Below are 21,483 nucleotides of genomic sequence, written 5' to 3'. Positions count from 1 at the left end.
GGCAAATACTATTTTGTGCTAGTGGGTATTCTTACTATTTTTTAAAAGACCTTTAACTGCCCAGCCTGTTTTGAGCTTAAAAAATTCCTCCGATAATTGCTCTCTTTCATGGTAAGTGAGCTTCCCTGTTCTATCGTATCTTCCCTTCCAATCTGTTCTACAGCTTTCGGTTTTAAAAGAAATTCCGTGAATAGTCTGTGCTAATGGTACCCTGGGCCACTTGTGGAGACTGAGGGGAATTCAGAGACTGCTTCTTACAGAGAAAATAAGACCTTTTATCAAACTCTTCATCAGTATTCAGAGATTCACAGAATGTTTCCCTAACTCCGACAACAGTTGCCCTTCCCCTAGTACAGAACGTAAAGATGCTAGCTATTTCTTTTGTTCGCAATAACTCTTTGATGCCATTTACCAGAAGACATAGGCTAAATTCTTGTGGCAATGACTAGAAAAGCAAGGCATTACAAAACAGGAAATTCAGATCAACCTGTTACTTCATCCAGTCCCTCCCCTACTTATCTTCCCTTTGATTCACTATCCCACACCAATCTATTCAAATGACTATCATTCACCGAATGCTTTTATGTCAAAGGAGTTAGACACTATCCTTGCTCTCTGAAATCTCACAATCTAGTGAGAGGCTATGGAATAGGAACCATAGGTTGGGGGGGGGGGGGAAACAATGTTCTAGCTGGGAATAATTTATTCTTTTTTTTTAAAGTTTATTCATTTTTTATTGGAAAGGAAGATTTACAGAGAGAAGGAGAGAAAGATTCTCCGTTCTCTGGTTCACTCCCCAAGCAGCCGTAAAAACTGGATCTGAGCCAATCTGAAGCCAGGAGCTAAGAGCCTCTTCTGAGTCTCCTATGTGCATGGGTCCCAAGGTTTTAGGCCATCCTCACTGCCCTCCCAGCCCACAAGCATGGAGCTGGAAGGGAATTGGAGCTGTGGGAACACAAACCGGTGCCCAAACAGGAACTCGGCAGGAGCAAGGCAAGGATTTAGCCACCAGGCTACTGCACTGTGGCCCAATAATTTATTCTTAATTATATCCCTGACTCTGCTACCCATAAATTATGGCTTTTGGCCCAGTCGCTTAACCACTCTGTGCTTGTGTTTCCTAATCTGTAAGATGGAAATCACTGGGAGGCCGGCACAGTGGCTCAATTCACTAGTCTTCCACCTGTAAGCGCAAGCACCCCATATGGATGCCAGTTCATGTCTCAGCTGCTCCACTTCTCATCCAACTCTCTGTTTGTGGCCTGGGAAAGCAGAGAAAGATGGCACAAAGTCTTGGAAACCTGTACCCACATGGGGGTCCTAAAGAAGTCTCTGGCTTTGGATTGGATCAGCTCCAACCATTGCAGTCATTTGGGGAGTGAATCAGTGAATGGAAGATTTTTCTGTCTCTCCTCTCTGTAAATCTGCCTTTCCAATAAAAATAAATATTTTTAAAAAAGGATGAGAATCATAAAAATAACTACCACACAGGGTTGCTGTAAGGATTGAATGACAGAAAATAACTAAACAATTCGCATTAGGTAAGTTGCCAAATAAATGATGGGGATATATTTTTTTATGAGCCCAGGATTGAAATAATTCTTCCAGGTCTACCATGGATGCAGGGTCCCAAGGCTTTGGGCCATCCTCCACTGCTTTTCCAGGCCGCAAGCAGGAAGCTGAATGGGAAGTAGAGCAGCCGGGATATGAACTGGCATCCATATAGGATCCTGACACTTGCAGGGGTAAGGTTAGCTAATCAAGCCATCACACCAGGTCAAACTGAATGACACACTGATGAATTTATCCATTATTTCAATAAGGTATTTGAAAAGAATTTTTCAGTCTAAGAAGCACTTCCCCTACATTTAGATCACAGAAATACTATGGAGTTTGGTGGAGCCAAAGTCATTCCCATGTGATAGAAAAGTAGAGGCCTCGAAGATTTTAAGAACTTGTCCTGGGCCTGGCGAGATAGCCTAGTGGCTAAAGTCCTCACCTTACACGTGCCGGAAACCCATATGAGCACTAGTTCTAATTCCGGCATCTCTACTTCCCATCCAGCTCCCTGCCTGTGGCCTGGGAAAGCAGGAGAGGATGGCACAAAGCCTTAGGACCCTGCATCCATGTGGGAGACCTGGAAGAAGTTCCTGGATCCTGGCTTCAGATCAGCTCAGCTTCAGCTGTTGCTGTCACTTAGGTAGTGAACTAGCTGATGGAAGATTTTTCTCTTTGTATTTCCTTCTCTCTGTATACCTGGCTCTCCAATAAAAATAAGTAAGCAAAAAAAAAAAAAAAGTAAACAAATAAATCTAAAACAAAAACAAAAAGAACGTATCCTTTCTTAATGCATGTTTACAGTAGCACCAAGACTAACCCTAAGCATCCCTGGCTTACAGCCAGTGTACTTGCCACACCTTGCTGCTTTTTTGTGCCCAGTGGTAGAATAGTTTAAGAAACAAGAGCCTCAATGTTGCCCCCTAGGCAAGCAGTTCTCTCTGCTGGGTGGGAAGGCCTATTTAAGGAAGAACTGAAGGCAGAAAAACAAAGAATGAAAACCCTGAACATGAGAAGTTGCTTCTAATCAGCTGCTCACTCTCCTCAGAAAAGTAAGCTTTGTGCCCCTCCCACCCCCCACCCCATTCCTCTCCTCAGACAGGTAAGCTCTGTGGCCCCTTGTCCAGGGCTTCACGGAATCATGTCATGGTCAGATCTTGGACATTTTGGTTTGCCATTACCTAACAAATAACCAATTTGCTTTGTTTTGGTTATCCATCGTTTGTGGAAGAAATTAGACAAATTATTAGAAATCAAAGTTGGCATCAAGGGCTCTTTCAGGGGCTAAACACAGTCACTGACTCCTGTGACCAATTCATTGCCCCCAGACACCCTGGGAGGAGGCTCTGAAGAATCAGCTATTTAGTAAATACTAACTGGAAATCTCTGTCCAGTTAAATACTCCATACCATGATTGAGCTGCAGTTTATAGGCCATGAAGTAGGGTGAAGTATGATCCCCAAAGCAGTGAGATTCAAAATCAAAGAGCTCATACACTAATTAAATAGATCATGGCACAATCCCAACCCATAATCCTGAAATCCATAAAGCTATGAAAAGCAAGAGAACTTTCTGTTTTCTTTTGGCAACTAACTTGGTAGCAAACCCTGACCTTGAACTGATGTGGGGTCATTGCATAACGTTTATCTCACTTAGCGTACAAATCCACATTTTATTATGGAAACTTCAAAAGAGCTTGATTATAGAATGCTTTGCAAGGCCCTACTGGGTTGTTAGCTAATTTATGGTATATACACTGAATTATTTTTCTAAAATAAAGTCTAAATTCGAAATCATATCTGGTACAAGGGTTCAGATAAGAGATTTGCATAAACAAAACCAAATAAGAATATAGCGCATGGATGCCACAAAGCAAGACATATTTTTCATGAACTTTGAGTTTGAAGAATCTACAGTAGTGAGATCAAAGATGTTAGACATGAGGGCCAGCATGGTGGCTTAGCAATCTAATCCTCTACCTGCAGTGACAGCATCCCATATGGGTACCAGTTCTAGTCCTGGCTGATCCACTTCACATCCAGCTCCCTGCTTATAGCCTGGGAAAGCAGTCCTTGAGCCCCTGCACCCATGTGGGAGATAGGGAAGAAATTGTTAGCTCCTGGCTTTGAATCGGCCCAGCTCTGGCCGTTGTGGCCTTTTGCAGAATGAATCAGCAGATGAACAATCTGTCTCTCCCTCTCTCTTTCTATAACTCTGACTTTCAAATACAGTAAATAAGTCTTTCAAAAAGAAGAAAAAAAAAAGATATTAGAGGCCAGCATGATGGCTCAACTGGCTAATTCTCCACCTGCAAGTGCCGGCATCCCACATAGGCACCAGTTTTTGTCCAAGCAACTCCATTTCCAATTCATTGGAGGATGGCTCAAGTCCTTGGGCTCCTGCACCCAAGTGGGAGATCCAGAGGAGACTCCTGGACCCTGGTCTTAAATCAACTCAGCTCCAGCTCTTAGTGGCCACTTGGGGAATAACCCAGCAAGTGGAAGATCCTTCTCTCTCTCTCTCTCTCTCTCTCTCTCTCTCCCTCTCTGTCTCTACTTCTCTCTATGCATCTGCCTTTCCGATTAAAAAAAATCTATTTAAAAAAATCTATTGGGCAGCATTGTGTACCCAGCAGCTGAGACATGTTCCTGTTGTGTATGTAAGCTGGGGCAGGGCAGAGCATTTAGATCCAGGGCAGGGAAGACATGCTAGGTCCTAGGGGACAAGACGATAGCACCAAGGTAGAAAAGCTAAAGTCACACTCAGGACTATGAACTGAGGTTTTGCAAAAGAGAAGTAAAAGAGACCAGACTTAGTGCACCTGTGGGAAGCTTTGAAGCATTCCAGGGGGTAACAGGGAGTCAGTGAAGGCTAAAACCTTGTGACCTCATAAAAGTCTGGCCCTAGAGCTCTGATTCAAGTACCAGCTGCTCTACTTCTGTTCCACTTTCCTGCTAAAGTGCCTGGGAAGGCAACAGACAATGGCCTTGCTACTTACTCCCGCCCAAATGAGAGACCCAGGTGGATCTCCAGGCTCCCAGTTTCAGCCTGAAGTCAGCCCCAGCTCTTGCAGCCCTCTGGGGAAGGAAGCAGCAGATGTAAGATCTCTCTCTTTCCCCCTCCCTCCTTTCCTCCTCTCTCTTACACCTGTTCCCTCTATCATTCAGCCTTTTAACTAAATAAATGAATGAATAATGTTTAAAAGTCTTAACCAATCAAGATTTAAGTCTTTAAATGTATTAACTAAGGTTAGGAATCTAAATTTAGTTTTATTAAAATTTTATATATTTATGGAGTACAATATGACGCTTTGATGCATATGTAATGTTCAGTCAGAGTAATATATATACATATATATATACACACACACACATATATATATATAAATATAATCAAACACTTAACATTCCTTCAGAGTGGAAACACTAAAAAATTCTATCCTCTTCGACTGGCATTGTGGCACAGTGGGTTATGCTGCTGCTTGCAATGCTAGCAGGTCATAAACATGCTGATTTGTGTTCCAACTGCTCTACTTCTGATTGGATTGCCTGCAAATGTGCCTGGGAAAGTAGAATACAGCCATTATGCTTGAGCATCTGCACCCATGGGGACACCCAGATGAAGCTCAGGCTCCTGGCTTTGGTCTGACCCAGTGCCAGACATTGTGGGCATTTGGGGAGTGAACCAGTGAATAGAAGATAAATCTCTCTCTTCCTCTGTCTCCCTCTGCAATTCTGCCTTTCAAATAGCTAATTTTCCAAATTCTACACCATAGTTTTAACATTATCTACAGTAATAACTGTGATAAGGAATTTATATTTTAAAGTAAACTCAGATTTTAGAAACTTTTCAACAAGTAGAAAAATTCTAATTTATAATAAGCCAAAAAAGATCTCACTATCTAGCTGCCTTATATTTCTAGAATATTTAACTTATTCAAAACTCCTTTTGAACTCCTGGAAGGCCTCTTTTTACATCCAAAGCTGAACCCACACTGCCCTCTAGAAAGCTTTTGGTGTATTTGTCTCTTACCAATTTTTTCTCTTGTCCCTGTTCCATAAAATTCCATTGTAACTCTGAAATGATTTCAATTCACACACACACGGGATATGGAGCAGAAAGTTCTGGCTACTTTCCCTAAAGAAAAATCCAGGTAGTGTGAACCTTAGCAGCACAACAGCTGACAAGAGGGTAGGAGAATGAAAGGCTTTCCTTAGAAATTAGGGGTCCAACTCCATCTTTTGGGTTGCTTGGGAAACACATTTGGAGACCTATCTTGGATTTAAAAAAAATAAGAGGAATCATAGAGGGAAGTGGAAACATCTTTTATCTGTCCTTTTCTTTTTTCAAGATTTATTAAATTTATTGGAAAGATAGATTTACAGAGAGGAAAACAGAGAGGAAGATCTTCCTTCTGCTAATTCACTCTCCAAGTGGCTGTAACAGCTGGAGCTAAACTGATCTGAAGCTGGGAGCCAGGAGCTTTTTCCAGTCCCCCCACATGGGTGCAGGGTCCCGAGGCTTTGCGCCACCCTCCACTGACCTCCCAGGCCACAAACAGGGAGCTGGATGAAAAGTGGAGCAGCCAGGAAACGAGTTGATATTCATATGGGATGCTGGCACTTGCAGGTGAAGAATTTGCCAGTTGTGCTATCATGCTGGGTCCTCATCTGCTTTTTTCAGCTTCATGCAACAACCAGAATTGAAAACTCACCAGAACTCCATATGTCATAAATATTCCAAGAGTCAAAGTTTTTATTACTACTACTACTACTATTATTACTCAGTGGGCAAAAAGACAGAGCAGCGGAAACAGAGGTACACAGAGCTTCTATCTGCTGGTTACTCCCCAAATGTCCACAATAGGTGGTTGGACCAGGACTGAAGCCAGGAGCTAAGAACTTAATCTAGGTTTCTCATATGGGTGGCAGGAACCCAACTGCTGCATCCAACTGTTTATATTAGCAAAAATCAGGAGCTGGAGCTGGAAAGTGAACCCATACACTTCTATATGGGAAACAAGCATATTTTAATCAATATCTCAGGGCCCGGCACAGTAGCCTAAGCCCTTGCCTTGCATGTACCGGGATCCCATAAGGGTGCCAGTTCTAATCCTGGCCACCCTGCTTCCCATCCAGCTCCCTGTTTGTGGCCTGGAAAAGCAGTTGAGGACGGCCCAAAGCCTTGGGACCCTGCACCCCTGTGGGAGACCTGGAAGAAGCTCCTGGCTCCTGGCTTCATATTGGCTCAACTCCAGCCGTTGCTGCCACTTGGGGAGTGAATCATTGGATGGAAGATCTTCCTTTCTGTCTCTCCTCCTCTCTGTATATCCGCCTTTCCAATAAATATAAATAAATCTTTAAAAACCAGTAATTTTAACTTCTAGGTCAATTCTTACCCTAACAATAAAAATATTAGGCTAGTTTATCTTGATAAGTTTTATACTTTTAAAACTTTTCAGTTCAGGCTGTCCAAATTGGCACATCTTTAAAATACATGTTTTAAAAATATATGCACATGTTTGTATATCTCTTAGAACAATTACATTCTAGACAGGGAGAGAAGCTAAGATGCTATTATAAGGTACTTTTACTGTACAAGACCATGTCATTCCACAAATTAAACATGTCCCTGAAAATTTTTACATGACTTAAAGCTATGCAAAGTTAATTAATCAAGGTGTCAATATTTGAATAAATTATAGGACTTTATATCTAACTACCTCTCTGCAATTTATCTGTTTGGAAGAATGTAAGTTAGCATGAGTTGCTAAAACATGTAAACCAAAATCCAAACTGAGAGTAATCTAGAATTTTGTCCTTTGTTCCTTATACTGGTCATTTATATTCAAAGTGACCAACCTGAAGGTACAGAATCTTTTTTTTTTTTTTTTGCAACCGGTACAGACTCTTAAAACGCCACATTTATGCCCCTTTTTGTTTTTCTGCCAAGCCAATTTTGTTCTTTTGGTTCTCTGTGGTCCACATGAATTAGTCTCCCTTACTGATGCTTATTGAAATGTAGACTTGGGACCTATTTCCTGGCTACCAGGCATCCTATATTTGAGTGCTGCTTCTAGTCTCAGCTGCTCCACTTTAAATTAATGTGTCCCAAGAAAGCAGCAGAACATGGCTCAAGGACCCAGGGCCCTGGCACCCACATAAAGACCAAAGTGGAGTTCCCAACTTCTGACTATAGTCTGTACCATCCCTAGGTGTTTGTGGCCATCTGGGGAGGAAAAAACATATGGATGGAAAAATCTTTCTGTCTCTCTCCCTGTTCCTTTTTCTTTTCTCTTTCAAATAAATAAACTACTAAACAAGGTGTAGGTTAAATGTATATAGTTTCTTCAATCAAGGTTATTTCAATATATAGTTCAAATAAAATTCAAATTCCTGGGACCCACCCAATCTCCTGAATCAGAATCTGGAGTAGAGATCTGCATTTTTCACAGGTTAAACAGATCACTCTTAATTCATACTCGGGTCGAGAAATCACTGACTTGGAGTTTATATAGTAACTCTCAAATAACCAAACTATTTAATCAGTCAAAGTACCCTATTCCCAAACAAACCTGGATTCTCAGGCAGGTTTTAGTCATGACTAGATCCATAAACTCAAATGGATTTTTCTGCTTTCCAATTGCTTTCTTCCCCTCCCCCTTGCTTTCTATAGTTAAAACCCATTTTAAAGAAACCATTTATAAGAATTATGAGAGTAAAGTTTTGAAGGTTAAGCCATGGGGACACTCTGTTAGGGCTGGCTCTCCATATTACCTTTCAGTAAAACACAAGGACACAAACACATATCCCCATTGCTTTAACGTCTAGTGCTAGCTGAAAGGCAGGTACTTGAATAAAATAGTCATGTGCCCTCCCTCATTTGTTAATCTATTCCAAACTAGACACAGGGTCAGACAACCCACAGAGAAGGATTATAGTCACTGTTCATGAATAGAAATTGAAATTCTTAAACAACACAAAAAATACTTCCCCTCACCCATGGGGACTGTGAGCCTTGGTTTTTGCATTTGCTATCAGTCAGAAACAATTTACTAATGCACCATCTGAAGCACACAAAGTCACACAAACCCTATAAATTGCTTTTCCAGGCCACCAAAATGCCCTCTCACCCCCTCCTTTCCTCCCACCTCCTTTGCTTGTGTTTAAAAATAAAACCCAATTCTGCTGACTACCGCTTTTCTTGCTTCACCACAGGAAGTGGACTGGATGACTTCTCACATCACATGCTTAACAGAGGACACCAAACAATGTCTGTGGGACACCTACTCTAAGCTGGGGAGAGCCCTGTTTGCTCAAGGGCTGCGAAGGAGCTTCACACAGCAATCTTCAGCTCCAGGGAGTCATAGCCCAAGTCAGGTCTCGGCTGTGCAAATGCTGCAGAAGAGGCCACTTGTGGAATGGAATTGCTGATCTAGTAGACAACAGGCTCCAGGCTTGGTCACTCCCAGCCCTGGCTTGTCAAAGGCATCATCTTCACCCCCTTCCCTTGGTTTCTTTCTCCAACCTCTGCCTCTGAGAGAGTATGTGTGTGTGAGAGAGAGAACAAAACAACCAAAAACGCATCTGTTCTCTTCACTGTGCTAAATTGTAAAACACAATGAGCCACAATAAACCATCTTCAAACCCTCTAGCAATCACAACTTCGGAGCCATTTGATATTGAAACTATGAACCAGGGAGCCAGCATTGCGGCAAAGTATGCTACACCTCTGTCTGCAATGACTGCAGGCAATATAGATCCCGATTTGTGTCCCAGCTGCTCCATTTCTTATCCAGGTCTCTGTTAATGTGCCTGTGAAAGCAGTGGAGAATGACCCAAGTCCTTGGGCACCTGCATTCAGATTGGAGACCTGGAAGACCTGGAAGAAGTTACTAGTTCCTGGCTTTAGACTGGCCCAACCCTGGACATTCAGGCCATGTAGAGGGTGAAGCAACAGATGAAAGATTTCTTTCATATGCTATCTCCCTTGCTTCCTCCCTCTCTGTACTCTGCCTTTCAAATAAATAAATGTCAAAAAAAAAAATATGAACCAACCTCTGCTGTTAGTTTGGCCGTAGACTGAAATGAGTTTTTTTTTTTTTTTTAATGTCACAAGTTCAGAGTTCTTCAAAGTGGACTGCATACACTGTGGAAGTGGGTAAAACAATCCACTGTAATATAGAAATAAACTATTAGAACTCTTGTTCCTTATTTATTATTTATAGAGCATAATGAGAAATTCAGTGTTACTAATGTTCAATAAAGAGACTGTCAGTGGTGCACTCGGTCACAGGACACTTAGATGACTGGGAGGAAACTATTCTGTGGGAAGAGGGCACACCCCAAGCAGCAAAGGGTTGATGGTGAGGTATTTTATGTGTGCCCAGGTTCTAGCACCCAGTTTGTCCTAGCAAAACGGACAAGAGACTTGTAAATATTCTTGTTGGGAAACCACAAACTGAACTTGAATAATTTAAGTACAAGTGAGCAACAAGAAAACGCCGAGAGGGTTGCCATTGTGGTACAGTGAGTTAGGGCTGTTGCTTGCAATGCTGCAGTTGCACTTTGTAGTGTGAATTCAAATCTTGGCTGTTCCGCTTCAGATCCAACTTCCTGACAATATGCCTGAGAAGATAGGGAAGGATAGACCAAGCATTTGGGTCTCTGGGACCAGCATGGGAGGTTCCTAGTTCAGCCCAGTGCTAGCCACTGTAGCCATCTGGGAAGTGAGCCAGCAGATATCTCTCTCTCTCTCTAACTATGCTTTTCAAAATAAACCAAAACAAAACAAAAAAATTGAAAAAAATAATGGCACAGTTGACACTAGAAATGCCAGGGTTTTTGTCAGCCATATTGTGACAGTAAAATACAGTGATTCCAGGGTCCAGCATTCAAGTGTAGTGTGTAAAACTGATGCCTGTGACACTGGCTTCCTGTATGAGCAGCAGTTCAGGCTCTAGCCACTCTATTCCCCATCTATTCCCTACTAACGGCAGGGAAAAGCAGCAGAGGATGGCCCAAGTGCCCTACTTGAAGACCCAGAAAAAGCTCCTGGCTTTGGTCTGGTCAAGCACTGTTCATTGAAACCATCTAGGGAATGAAGTAAGAGATGGACAATCTCTGACTCCCTCTCTCTCTGTAACTGACTTCCAAATAAATAAATAAATAAATTTCCAAGATTTAATCATAACTTATAAGTCAGCCAAAACCACAATGATCAAGTAGACCATTTGAAATATGGATTTAGAGCTACTGTCTTTCATGACAAACTTGACACTAAGTTAATATTACCCTATGGTATTTTAGTGTTCGTATGAAGACAGTAAAATGCACTATTTCGTTTTAAAATAACTTTTGAATTTCCATTTTTGTGTACATTTCATCACTATATATATAATTTATAAATAAATATACTTATTTAAGAGTATGTATTTCGCATACTTTTCCTGGTAAGTGTGCAAGATCGCTTTGGTGATCAGCGCTTTGCTAATAGCATGTGAAGCCACCCGTGCCCTCATACCTTCAGCTAAGGTCAGGTGACTTCTATGATAGGAGGAAATTAGCTGCCCAGAGATAAAGAAAGGGCCTTAGGTTGAAGTTAGCATTCCTAGTTAACACCAGCTCCTAAGCCTGAAAGTTGAAGTCCTGTACCATGAGATGAATAGATATAAATAAGGAGGAGGAAATCTGAGCAAGCACCAGAAACTGCAACAGAACTGAAAAGCACCAGAAATACAGCCCTGATATCTGTAGCCACCAAGCTACTGCCGCCTTCTATACTTACAATAACTCCCGGATAATAACCGCCAACAGTCACGTTCTGTGTCCTGGTGGTTGCAGCAAGACCCACGGTGAGAATTAACACGGACACAATCAGCAGAGTCACAGTGACATAGATCGAGTTCCGTTTCCTCCGATTGAAGGCTCCTGAAAACACAGCGAGAAACAGAAATTGCTCATTTCGACCAGGGAAGGGTATGACTTCAGGAAAAAACAACAGAAAGCTTTTCCTCTCCTACTCCTACTGGACCCAGGGTCACCTCGGGGACGACAAAGAAGGACAAGAAGGAGTTTTAGTTTTTGTACTTCATCGGGTGCCACTTTTATGGTAAAAATAGGTTTCCAGTATGAAAATAAGCAGAAGAAATTCCACCAGGTACATAAAAACAAAGCAGATTTTGATGTTCTTTTTTAAAAATTTCATTTATTTATTTTATTACATTGCATTATGTGACACAGTTTTTTAGGCACTGGGATTCCCCCTCCCCTTCCCCCAACCCTCCCCCCATGGTGGATTCCTCCACCTTGCTACGTTGCCACAGTTCAGGTTCTGTGGAGGTTCTTAAAAAATTTGTCACATCCACTTAGTACAGTGCTTTTTTAGGCAAAATTACAAAGTATATGATAAATGAAAAGTGTATGTGTGAAGGTATTAAGTGAAAATATTTTACAGCCAATATGCAACTAAAATGATTGTGTTTTATAAGCTAGAGTTAGGAAATCTCCTTTTCAGTGTAAATATCAGTACCAAGCCAGATACTGGATTTTTTTCCATTTATTTCTGACATTTGCCACCTAACACATAAACCTTAAAATGGTGTGTTGGCAAGATTTGTCACATGACAAATGTATGTAATAAAGTAAGTGTTTGGAGGCCATTCGTCCACAGCGATACATATCGGGGGAAGTAGATACGAAGGATTATAACTTACACACATTTAGGTTTATGTGATGATGACATCAATATAAATGTTGTGGAACCAATTTTCCCAATCAGGCATGATAGCGCAAACCAACATATATATTTGAAAACGGGTAGAAAAATGGAATCTAGGCTCACTTTTCAGTTTAAAAAAATGTTTCTTAAGGAAATGAGCACCACTCCATACGCAGCTGGCATTTCTCAGACATGAGGAAGAACACTCAAAAGAAAATGCTAGGGTCTGGCACGGTAGCCTAATGGCCAGAGTCCTCACCTGGAATGTGCTGGGATCCCATATAGGCACCGGTTCTAATCCCAGCTGCTCCACTTCCCATCCAGCTCCCTGCCTGTGGCCTGGGAAAGCAGTCGAGGATGGCCCAAAGCCTTGGGACCCTGCACCCATGTGGGAGACCTGGAAGAAGTTCCTGGCCCCTGGCTTCGGATCAGCACAGCTTTGGCCGTGTGGCCGCTTGGGGAGTGAATCATCGAATGGAAGATCTTGCTCTCTGTCTCTCCCCTTCTCTGTATATCTGACTTTCCAATAAAAAAAAAATCTTAAAAAAAAGAATAAGTGAATAAGTGAATAAGTGTGGAACACTAACATAGCGCACTTCCCTAACAGTGGCATTACGGAAAGCAGGGACGATGAAGTAGTGGGAAGCCTTAGGGTGGGACTATGCAACCAGGTAGCCCTAACAAAACCACTTAGTTGGAGGATTGCGATGGCTCAGTGGCTAAATTCTCACCTTGCATGTACCACTTCATGTCCCATGCTCCCTGCTTGTGGCCTGGGATAGCAGTGGTAGATGGCCCAAAGCATGGAGCCCTATGCCTGTGTGGGAGACCTGGAGGAGGCTCCTGGCTTTGGATCAGCTCAGCTCTGGCCCTGGAGGTCTCTTGGGCAGTGAACTGAATGAAAGATCTTTCTTCGTCTCTCTGCCTTTCCAATACAAATAAATAAATCTTTTAAACAGAAAGAAAGAAAGAAACCAGTTCGGTTTCTTCATAAGACCCTGATCCTGACATTCAGGGCGGCCTCACTGCAGCCCCGGGAAGCACCTGCCAGAAAAGCTTCCCAGACTACCGCTGGGAGGGAGACAAGACAACCAGCTGCAACCCAGGGGCTGTGGTTGGCCTGTGGGCCCCTGAAGATATCATCTTCCAGGCGGAAGACAAACATCATGAGAGCCACCCAGAATTAGACCCATCATTCATCTTGTCTTCCCCACTACAATCCCTGCCAAAGGTGAGGAGGTGGTAGGGGTTGCCGGTCTCCCCTGACGTCAGCCTGGAAAGCAAAGGACATGACTCATCATGGTCCCTCCTAATACAGTACTATTCTAAGACAATCTTTCATCAAAATGTAGGTGTGCTTTGGCTGTTTTTAGGTACCTACATACCAAAGTTCAACGTTTCACCCTGGGAGGAGAGGTGAGAAAAACTAGGTAATGAGGCTACTCTCTGGTGAGACCAGAGCCCAGCCTTGATGAGGAAAAAGAAAGGGCTGCTAGAGACATCTATGACATTGGGGGGCCCTTTGTTTGAGAGAGGGTTATTAGGGATGCAAATGGAGAGCTGGCCGGTGGCAAACATAATAAGCAAAACCAGGAGACTGGGTATGCCTGATGCAGGGAAAGGCACAGAACAGGTGCAACGTCCAATCCTTCTGTTTACCTGATGGTTAGTTATTCCTCCTCTTCATTTAGAAAGAGCTTGAATGAATCTCCAAAGCAGGGTTCTGGTGTGTATTTAATGATAGACACTTCTTAGTGAATCTTGGAGTTTGTTCTAAAAGGGCACTCTAACCTAAACTTTAAAAATCACCTCCTTAGGAACTGCCTGCAGGAGGGAGAGTGGGGTGACCACATAACTATGCTCCTAAGTCTGTGTTGTGAAATACGTGCAATGTGTTCACTTTATATAAATAAGTTATATATGAAAAAAAACCGCGCCTCCTATTTTTGTCTTCCTCTTTTATCACTTGTACAAGCTCTACCCCCGCCCCAGGTCCCAAATTGGCAAAACAGAGCAAAAAAATCTGGATACACCAAGGACCTTTGCAATGCATGAGTGTCTCAACACCTTACACTGGAAAACATGTAACTTTAGAGATTAAATTGAAAGAATGTGTGTGCATGCACCATCGTTCCTAATTGGTTGACTGTTTTGCTCCTTCCTCATCAACTAACTGGCCTTTAATCTTATTCACAGCTCTTGGGTCTTTGAAAATATCACTCTAACTCTTAAAAGCACAGCAGCCAGGTCAGAAAAGTGACTCAGCAAACCACATGGTGTCATTTGAAAATCTATTTTTTCCCCTCTGTTTTGGAATCTGAATTGAAAATTCAGTCAGTTGAGAAACCCAAAGATTCAGCAGCCCCACAGGGCTTTGCCTCTAGACAAGATTTACTTTGGAAAGAAAAAGCTTAAGAAAGCTCTCCAAACCTTAGGTTGAATCTATTATCTATCCCTTTAAATGGTCCCCATCACCCCTTATTTTGCACTATAAGAAACATGTATTATTGTGTAAAATGAAATTATTTCTAGTTGTACTTGGGCAGTTGATTATTTTAAGGAACCCCTGGGGTTAATTTTTTTGAAAATGAGTAATCACACTTCAATTTTTCTTTAGTGTCAATTTGACTGAATCAAATTCACATTTGTTTAGAGCAAGATGTACCTGTTCTCTGAAAATGTAGCTCAGGTTCCTAAAAGGCCTCTCATTATGTCTGCTTAGGACATTTTCCTGGTGGTTGTTTTTAGAAGGGAGAAATATAGCCCTGAACTCATTGGGGTACAATTTGGAGCTTGCCTTAAATGTTTTTCATAGGAACATCTAATTACAATTTTGCTTAATAAATCAACACACTAAAAAAAATCCGACATTATATGCTACAGTATTTAAAAACAGCAGCAAGAGCTTGAAAACAGTGCCTATCATGGCACTTCACATCTAGTAAGCAGATGGTACTTGTTGAACAAACAAGGGGCAATATCTCAGAATTATTTCCCTTCTATTCAAAAAGGTGTGGGGGGAATTACATAAACAAATATGGGCTCTGCTCACAGAATTGATTTTTTTAAATAGGGTGCTTGAGTGTTCCCCGGAACTGAAAGCCTTCTGGCCAACTAGTGTCACAACCCCAACATCTGTCACTACCCTGTCTACCCCTGTCTACCGTGTGCCCAGTGTATTTCTGTTTAAACAACAGCCTCTGCAGTCAGCAGCAGTAAGAGTCTGAAATATCGTCATTGGCATTGCCTGCCCACCCCACCCCCCAGCAGCTCCCTGCAGAACTACTGCAGCCCTCCCTCTCTGCAGTGCCCCACCTCCATCCCAGATCCATGAGGACCAGGATGCTCAGCTCCGGAAGCACCCAATTACTTGCTGCCTCTGCCCTTCCAAACACAATCAGGTGTCTTTCCTGGTTCCTCCCCACCCCCCATTCAAGCCCCCACCTGCACTGCAGTCCTTTGGTCCCTCCCTTCCTTTGAACCTTGCTCAAAACTCACTTCCTTCAAGTATTTCATGAGCAAATTCACTCTATTCTAATCAATCACTTTTTTGTCCCTAAGATCTCAGGCAACTTATTCAATATGTGTAATGACTGTAATAGCTACAAGTACACTCGTAACTAGTTAGATGATGTCCACCAGTTCCTGTATTACATATCCTGTGACAGAAACCAAAGTGAGGTTTGAAACCAAAGTAGGATTTGAAACCAAAGTGGGGTTTGCTAGAGATAAGATGCTGTCCCTTGGATTTTACTTTGTTTGTGTTCCTGATTATTTCCTCGCAAGAAAATAAATAGGGTGTGTAACCTTTATTGGAGTACAGCAGATAGGGGCCCAGTATCCTGTTAAGTACACTGTGTTGATGACTGGCTAACACTCAGGGTTGATTTTTTTTTTTAAGCCAGTTAGGATTTGCTTACCTGAGTTAGCTTTGCCACACAGAGTAGGTCCCAGGAAGTCAGCCTTAAGCTTCCGTGGAAACAGGTGTCTACCTACACAAAGGTCTCGAGGCCCTGTCAATCTCCCAAACATTTCCTTTTAGGCGCTGGAATCCACACCCTCTCCCCTTTAATCAATTCTGGGTAGAAACAAACAAGGGTGTGGGAGAATTATAAACGTGTTGGTTGCTGTGTTGGGAAGAAATCCCCTACTGTAGTTTAGGTGCCTTAGCGCTTGGGGGCGGTGTTGCCAAAAAGGAGAAGGGGGTTGCCAGTATGGGCTGGAGGGGCGGTGGAGTCAAATTACCATCTTCCTGATTGCCAAGCGCCTGCCCCGCTCTGGGTTGTAGACTAGCAGTTCACCCCCAGGCAGCCAGCAGAGTTCAGGTACTCAGGTGCACTGTGTATCTGCGTGTCTTACATCTTATTGTTCTGGTTGCGGTTGTATCTTGACTGTAGAGGGAATCCCCGCAGAAATACCTCCCTTGGAATCTGAAATACCTATCTACTACCCACTCTTCTGCTCCTCCCAACGCAAGGGAGACATAACCAGAGCTATATTAAGTGGAAATAGCTCCTAAGTAGCCTAGACGCTGATTCAGGCCTGAGCTTTGCAGAACTCATGCCAGGAAACTCCGGGGAGACGACTCTGCTCAAACTGGAAAAGCCCAGGGTTACCCCTGGACACAGGAATTTGGGGGTGCTGGGGGTCTGCAGACTGGAAACAGTGGAAGGCAGTAGCACTGGTTCCGCGACGATGTATCCACTCAGCTTATTTTCTCTCAGACATTCGGGGACTACAAAGACTGCAAACCCAAGATTGGCTGAGGAGGGTTCATTGGAGCGCGAGAAATAACTTTTTTTTTTTATCTTGTCCTCCCGTTTAGAGCCGTGTGCCAAGTAGCAACCCTGAGTCTAAGCCCTGGGCTACCAAACTGACCACCATCCGCAAGCACTCGGGCCTCAGGGCAAAAAGGTTGGGTTTGCAGGTGGTTGTACCCACAGCGGCAATGGGCCTGCTGATCCCCAGCACTCTTCCACGGATTCCCTCACTTGCAAGCAACAGCTTGGTATCAGGAGCCAAGGATTGGCGCCACAGTCGGTCAAGGTAAGGAGTGCATCTCGTGCTCGTGTGTGTGTGTGTGTGTGTGTGTGTGTGTGTGTGTGTGTGTGTGTGTGAGAGAGAGAGAGAGAGAGAGAGAGAGAGGGGGGGGGGCTGTGATAAGGAGGCAGCTGCTACTGCTGAGATCTGCATTTGGGATCAATCGGACTCTATTCCTCGACCTGGTTTATACTCCCCCCCCCACGTCCTTAAAGTGTTTATACACGAAAATAAATGAACAAATAAGCAAAATCTTATACTGAACATGGAAAGCCATTGAAAATACGGATCTTTCCATTATCCAAGAGACAACACTTTCTGGGACCTTTCTAGAAACCGGGTTTTGTTGTCAGTGAGTTTTCTTCAGGCAGTAGGAAACTCAGAGAGGGGCTTCAATGTCCTCACCCCCTCCACACAGGCATCTCTGCAAATTCCCAGGAGAAGACCTGAACAGAATGTCTGGCAGAAGCTGGGGCCAGAGGGATTTGACAGAGTGTAACACTATGTTGACAAGAGAAAATTCGATTTGGTTGAAGTGTATCCGAGGCGAATTTTAAGATTAGGTGGGATCATTCTTTGACAATCCCCTCCCACTCTCCTGGGCTCCAAATTAATTTCTCCGCCCAATGAAATCATAGGGCTTGGGAAAGTGTCAAACAGCTGAGGGGGGCTGGATTTGTTTTCTGTTTCTACTAAACAACGGCTTCGAGGGGCAGCTAAATTGGCGCTGCCCCCCCAACCCCATCCCCTCACCCCCGTTGCCTGGAGGAAAGGTGTAGGTAGGTGCCCCTCCCCCTTCAATCCAAGCAGGGAGGAAAAGCGGGACTTCAAGAAGGTGAGCGGACTGGAGCAGGATCTTTCTCCCCCACCCCACCCCCACATCTCCGAATCCTTTCCACACTCATGTACATTCCTTGCATTTGGAATAGAATAGGAATCAAATTCAAGGAATGTTGATTCTGCCGCTGCACCTGGCAGGGCCGGGCTGTCTTGAGTGATTTCTCAAGAATTCCCATTCTGCCAGCTCCCTCCTTTCCTCTCCCCCATCCCCACCCGTCCGCTAGAGTTGCGCAACACCCCCCCCCCCCCCGAAGTAGCACCCCCCCCCCCCCGACACTCACGCACACATACACACACACTGCAGCTTGGAATTTCATAGAGCTGGGAGGGGGCAAGGACCCTGCTCTGTTGTTGTTGGTGGTGGTGGTGTGTGTATGTGTTTCCTTATTTCTTGTCGGGAGCTCTTAGAAGTGAGGAGGACTTTGCAAAATGAGAGCATCAGATGCAAACCGAAGGCGCAGGTTGCAGGAAAGTGTTTTGATCCGAGACAGCTGGGATTTGCCACTGGCTGAAAGTCTGTAGACACAGGCACACAAACACGCACACAGCAGTACTCCAGGGCAGGAATACTCCGACGCAAGCTTGGCGCTCCTGTCTCCGCGCGTTGCCCCGCAGCAGCCGTACAGCTCCCCTGGGGGCTCTGGTCCATCACCTAGACACTGGGAAGCATGGACCCCTCTAGTCCCGCTTCTCAGTCTCTGACTCTGCCAGCAGCCAAGGCACTTGCGATGCAGAGGACATCGCACTCACCCCTTGCTTGCCTCCCAGAGGAAGGGCGGCTAGACTTACCCATGGAATCGGGCAGGGACATGTCACTGGACCGCTGCTGAGTCAGGGATTGATGCATGGTGAAAGCTGCCTGGTTGCCGGGAGTCCTCAAAGCCGCTTCAAGTGCCCCCGGCTCAGGGCGTCCCGCAGAACATACTACTCCGCAGCTGCCTCTCCTGATCCCTCCAGGAGCTGAGCGAGATGACTCTGGTTAAAAGCTGCAGCCCAAGTGCCTCCTCCCCTTTCTTTTGCTCTTCTCTCTCCCTCCTCTTCTGCCTCTCTGCTCCAGGAGGGAGCAGCATTGGCGGTCAATGCAGCCGCTGCGCTTGCGCAAGACCCCCCCCCCCCCATCCACCTCCCAGCCTCCCAAGCCAGACAGGGAGCTGTTTTAGCCCCTTGGGGCCAAAGCTGCGCAGAAAAAAAAAGGCGGGGGGGGGGTTGAGGAAGAGGCTTCAGCATGGGGCCAGCTGGCCTTCTCTGTAATTTAGAGAGAGGGTCTTGGGCAACCATCCTTTCTAGGATTTATAAATGGAAAGGGGTACAGAGTCTAGTTCAAAGCTAAGATGCGCGTGCACACACACACACTCTCACACACACACACACACACACTCATTTGTGCAGGTCTGGTGTTAGTGCTTCCAGAATGACATAATGGAACTGGAAATGATCCAGAGAAGGGCCACTTTATAATCAAGGGTATGGTTGGGGGTGGGGTGGGAGAGCCTGCAATATGAAGATAGATTAAACAAATGCAGGCTCTTTAGTCTAGAACGATGAAGGCTGAGAAGGGATGTGACCAGAGTGTATAAAATTATGCGGAGATGGAGCAAGGGAACACAGCCTTATTTACCAGATCTGAGAATTCTAGAACCAACAGCATTCTTAACAGCTAAATGATCCAGCCAAGCCAAATATGACTGCATGAGCACCCCAGTGCTTTTGTTCAAGGTACTTTAATATCAAGGATCTCATTTTCTCATCATAGCAGCCTTGCAAAAGAGGAAGAAGAGTTAGTAAAAATTCCACTTTACAAATGAAAAAACTGAGTTTAAGAGAAGAGATGGAATTTCCTCTGGCTACTTGGTTAGTAAGTGGATGAGATGGGATTCGAACTAGGTCTGTTGTACTCTCAGGTCAGTGCTCTTCTTGCTATAGCAGCTGAAAAGGAAAAATAACTTTATGCAGCATAATGAAAACCTAAGGAATTCATTAGCACCCAAGAGGTGCAACCAGATTGAAAACACGAGTAACTTTGGAAAGGGTGAAAATAAAGTCATGAGTGGCAGACCTGCTGTGTCTAACTAAGAGAAACTGCAAGTGAAGAGGGAAGGTTCCTGAACTTAGAAGCCAAGTTCTCCCATTCTATTCTTCTGAGCCCCACCAGGATATTGGACTGGAAGTACCATATGCTGGACGAGAAAGTATCATTTAGTTTTTCCTAAAACATCTGCAGAACAGGATGAGGCCTCCTTGGAGTCCTCCCAAGACATCTGTCTGGTGATTAATAGTGGACTCTAGCTCCCTCTAAAACTCAGCCCTGTGGGCCTGCCATGTTTAATGGAATTGACGTTTTTGGAGGTGTCCACTATATCCCAGAGAGGACTCAGACAGGTTCTGCTTTATCAATCTGCTCCCAACCCTCTGTCACTGCCCCTCCCCTGCCCTGGCAGCAACACACACACCCAGCAGTAACCCTCTCTGCAGGTGCCTCACATCCCCTGAGGGGGAAAAAACTGTATCAAGTATAAAACTCCCCTGGAGTTAATGGGGGTTAAGGCAAATGCTTGCTTCTTCCCAGATCTGCCTTGCTAATCTACTGTGAGGCTGTTTCCTTACCCAGGAAATGGAACTGAAGGCAGTTGTTACATTTTTCCATCTTCTAAAGGAAGGAAAGCTACTTCCTGAAGGTTGAAAAGGAAGCCCTTTGTAAAGAACTTGTACACCCCAGGGGCCACACTGAATGCTGTGTCAGATATTATTAGCAATCCACACTATAGACATGGTTTAGAAATGTGTGATGTATGCCCTAGATAGAGACAAGATACCCATGGGGTAGAAGTGTATCTTTAGCGTGTTTAGCTTATGTGTTACGGTCTTCATAAACTCCACAAAGGCAGAGGGAAATCCCATATTTATACTATCACAATGTTCATTCTGTCGACTTATCTCTTTGTCCTCCTCTATAAATATCTCATATTTAATGTGAGGGACTCCCGAAACCAGTACCTATTTTTAGCGAGTGCTTCATAATTATTTTGCTTCTATGAAAGTTGCACTGAAGAAGAGTTTGTATACAAGCTGGCAAAGACTGTTTACTATCTTTTATAGAGATGTTTAGCTCCCCTACAGCAACACTACAGCTGCTTCTTCAGGAAAAAGCCAACTAGAAAACTGTTAATGGTGCTATGCTAGTTTGAATGGACAAATTGAGTTCTTTTCACTTTGGAAATAAATATATTACCCATCACAGGATGCAGACAGCTTATGTAATGTGATGTTTATAATCAAAGCTACAAACAAATGAGGTATCTTTAATGGGAGTGAGCCTTGCTTTCTGCA

The 21,483-nt window shown here is 43.9% G+C and overlaps 1 protein-coding gene across 2 annotated transcripts in view; it reads right to left on the bottom strand.

Annotated features, from left to right (window-relative positions):
* TMEM255A (transmembrane protein 255A) overlaps positions 1-19,125 on the bottom strand; it is a 59,741-nt gene extending 40,616 nt beyond the window's left edge. The window contains exons 1-2 of one of the 2 annotated variants that reach the window (XM_040999480.1): positions 18,946-19,125; positions 11,344-11,486 (exon numbers count right to left, since the gene is read on the bottom strand). In XM_040999480.1, coding sequence (XP_040855414.1) covers positions 11,344-11,486; positions 18,946-19,003 — 201 coding nt within the window. In that variant the 5' untranslated portion in view covers positions 19,004-19,125. The remainder of the gene's footprint in view (positions 1-11,343; positions 11,487-18,945) is intronic. The other variant, XM_040999482.1, reaches the window with a different exon arrangement.
* Between the last annotated feature and the right edge of the window lie 2,358 nt (positions 19,126-21,483).

Source organism: Ochotona curzoniae, unplaced genomic scaffold (assembly GCF_017591425.1).
Source record: "Ochotona curzoniae isolate NIBS_2020 unplaced genomic scaffold, NIBS_Ocur_1.0 scaffold_1852, whole genome shotgun sequence".
Lineage (NCBI taxonomy): Eukaryota > Metazoa > Chordata > Mammalia > Lagomorpha > Ochotonidae > Ochotona > Ochotona curzoniae.
The sequence above is the reverse complement of the archived record's forward strand: the minus strand, read 5'-3'. Positions and strand labels throughout refer to the sequence as shown.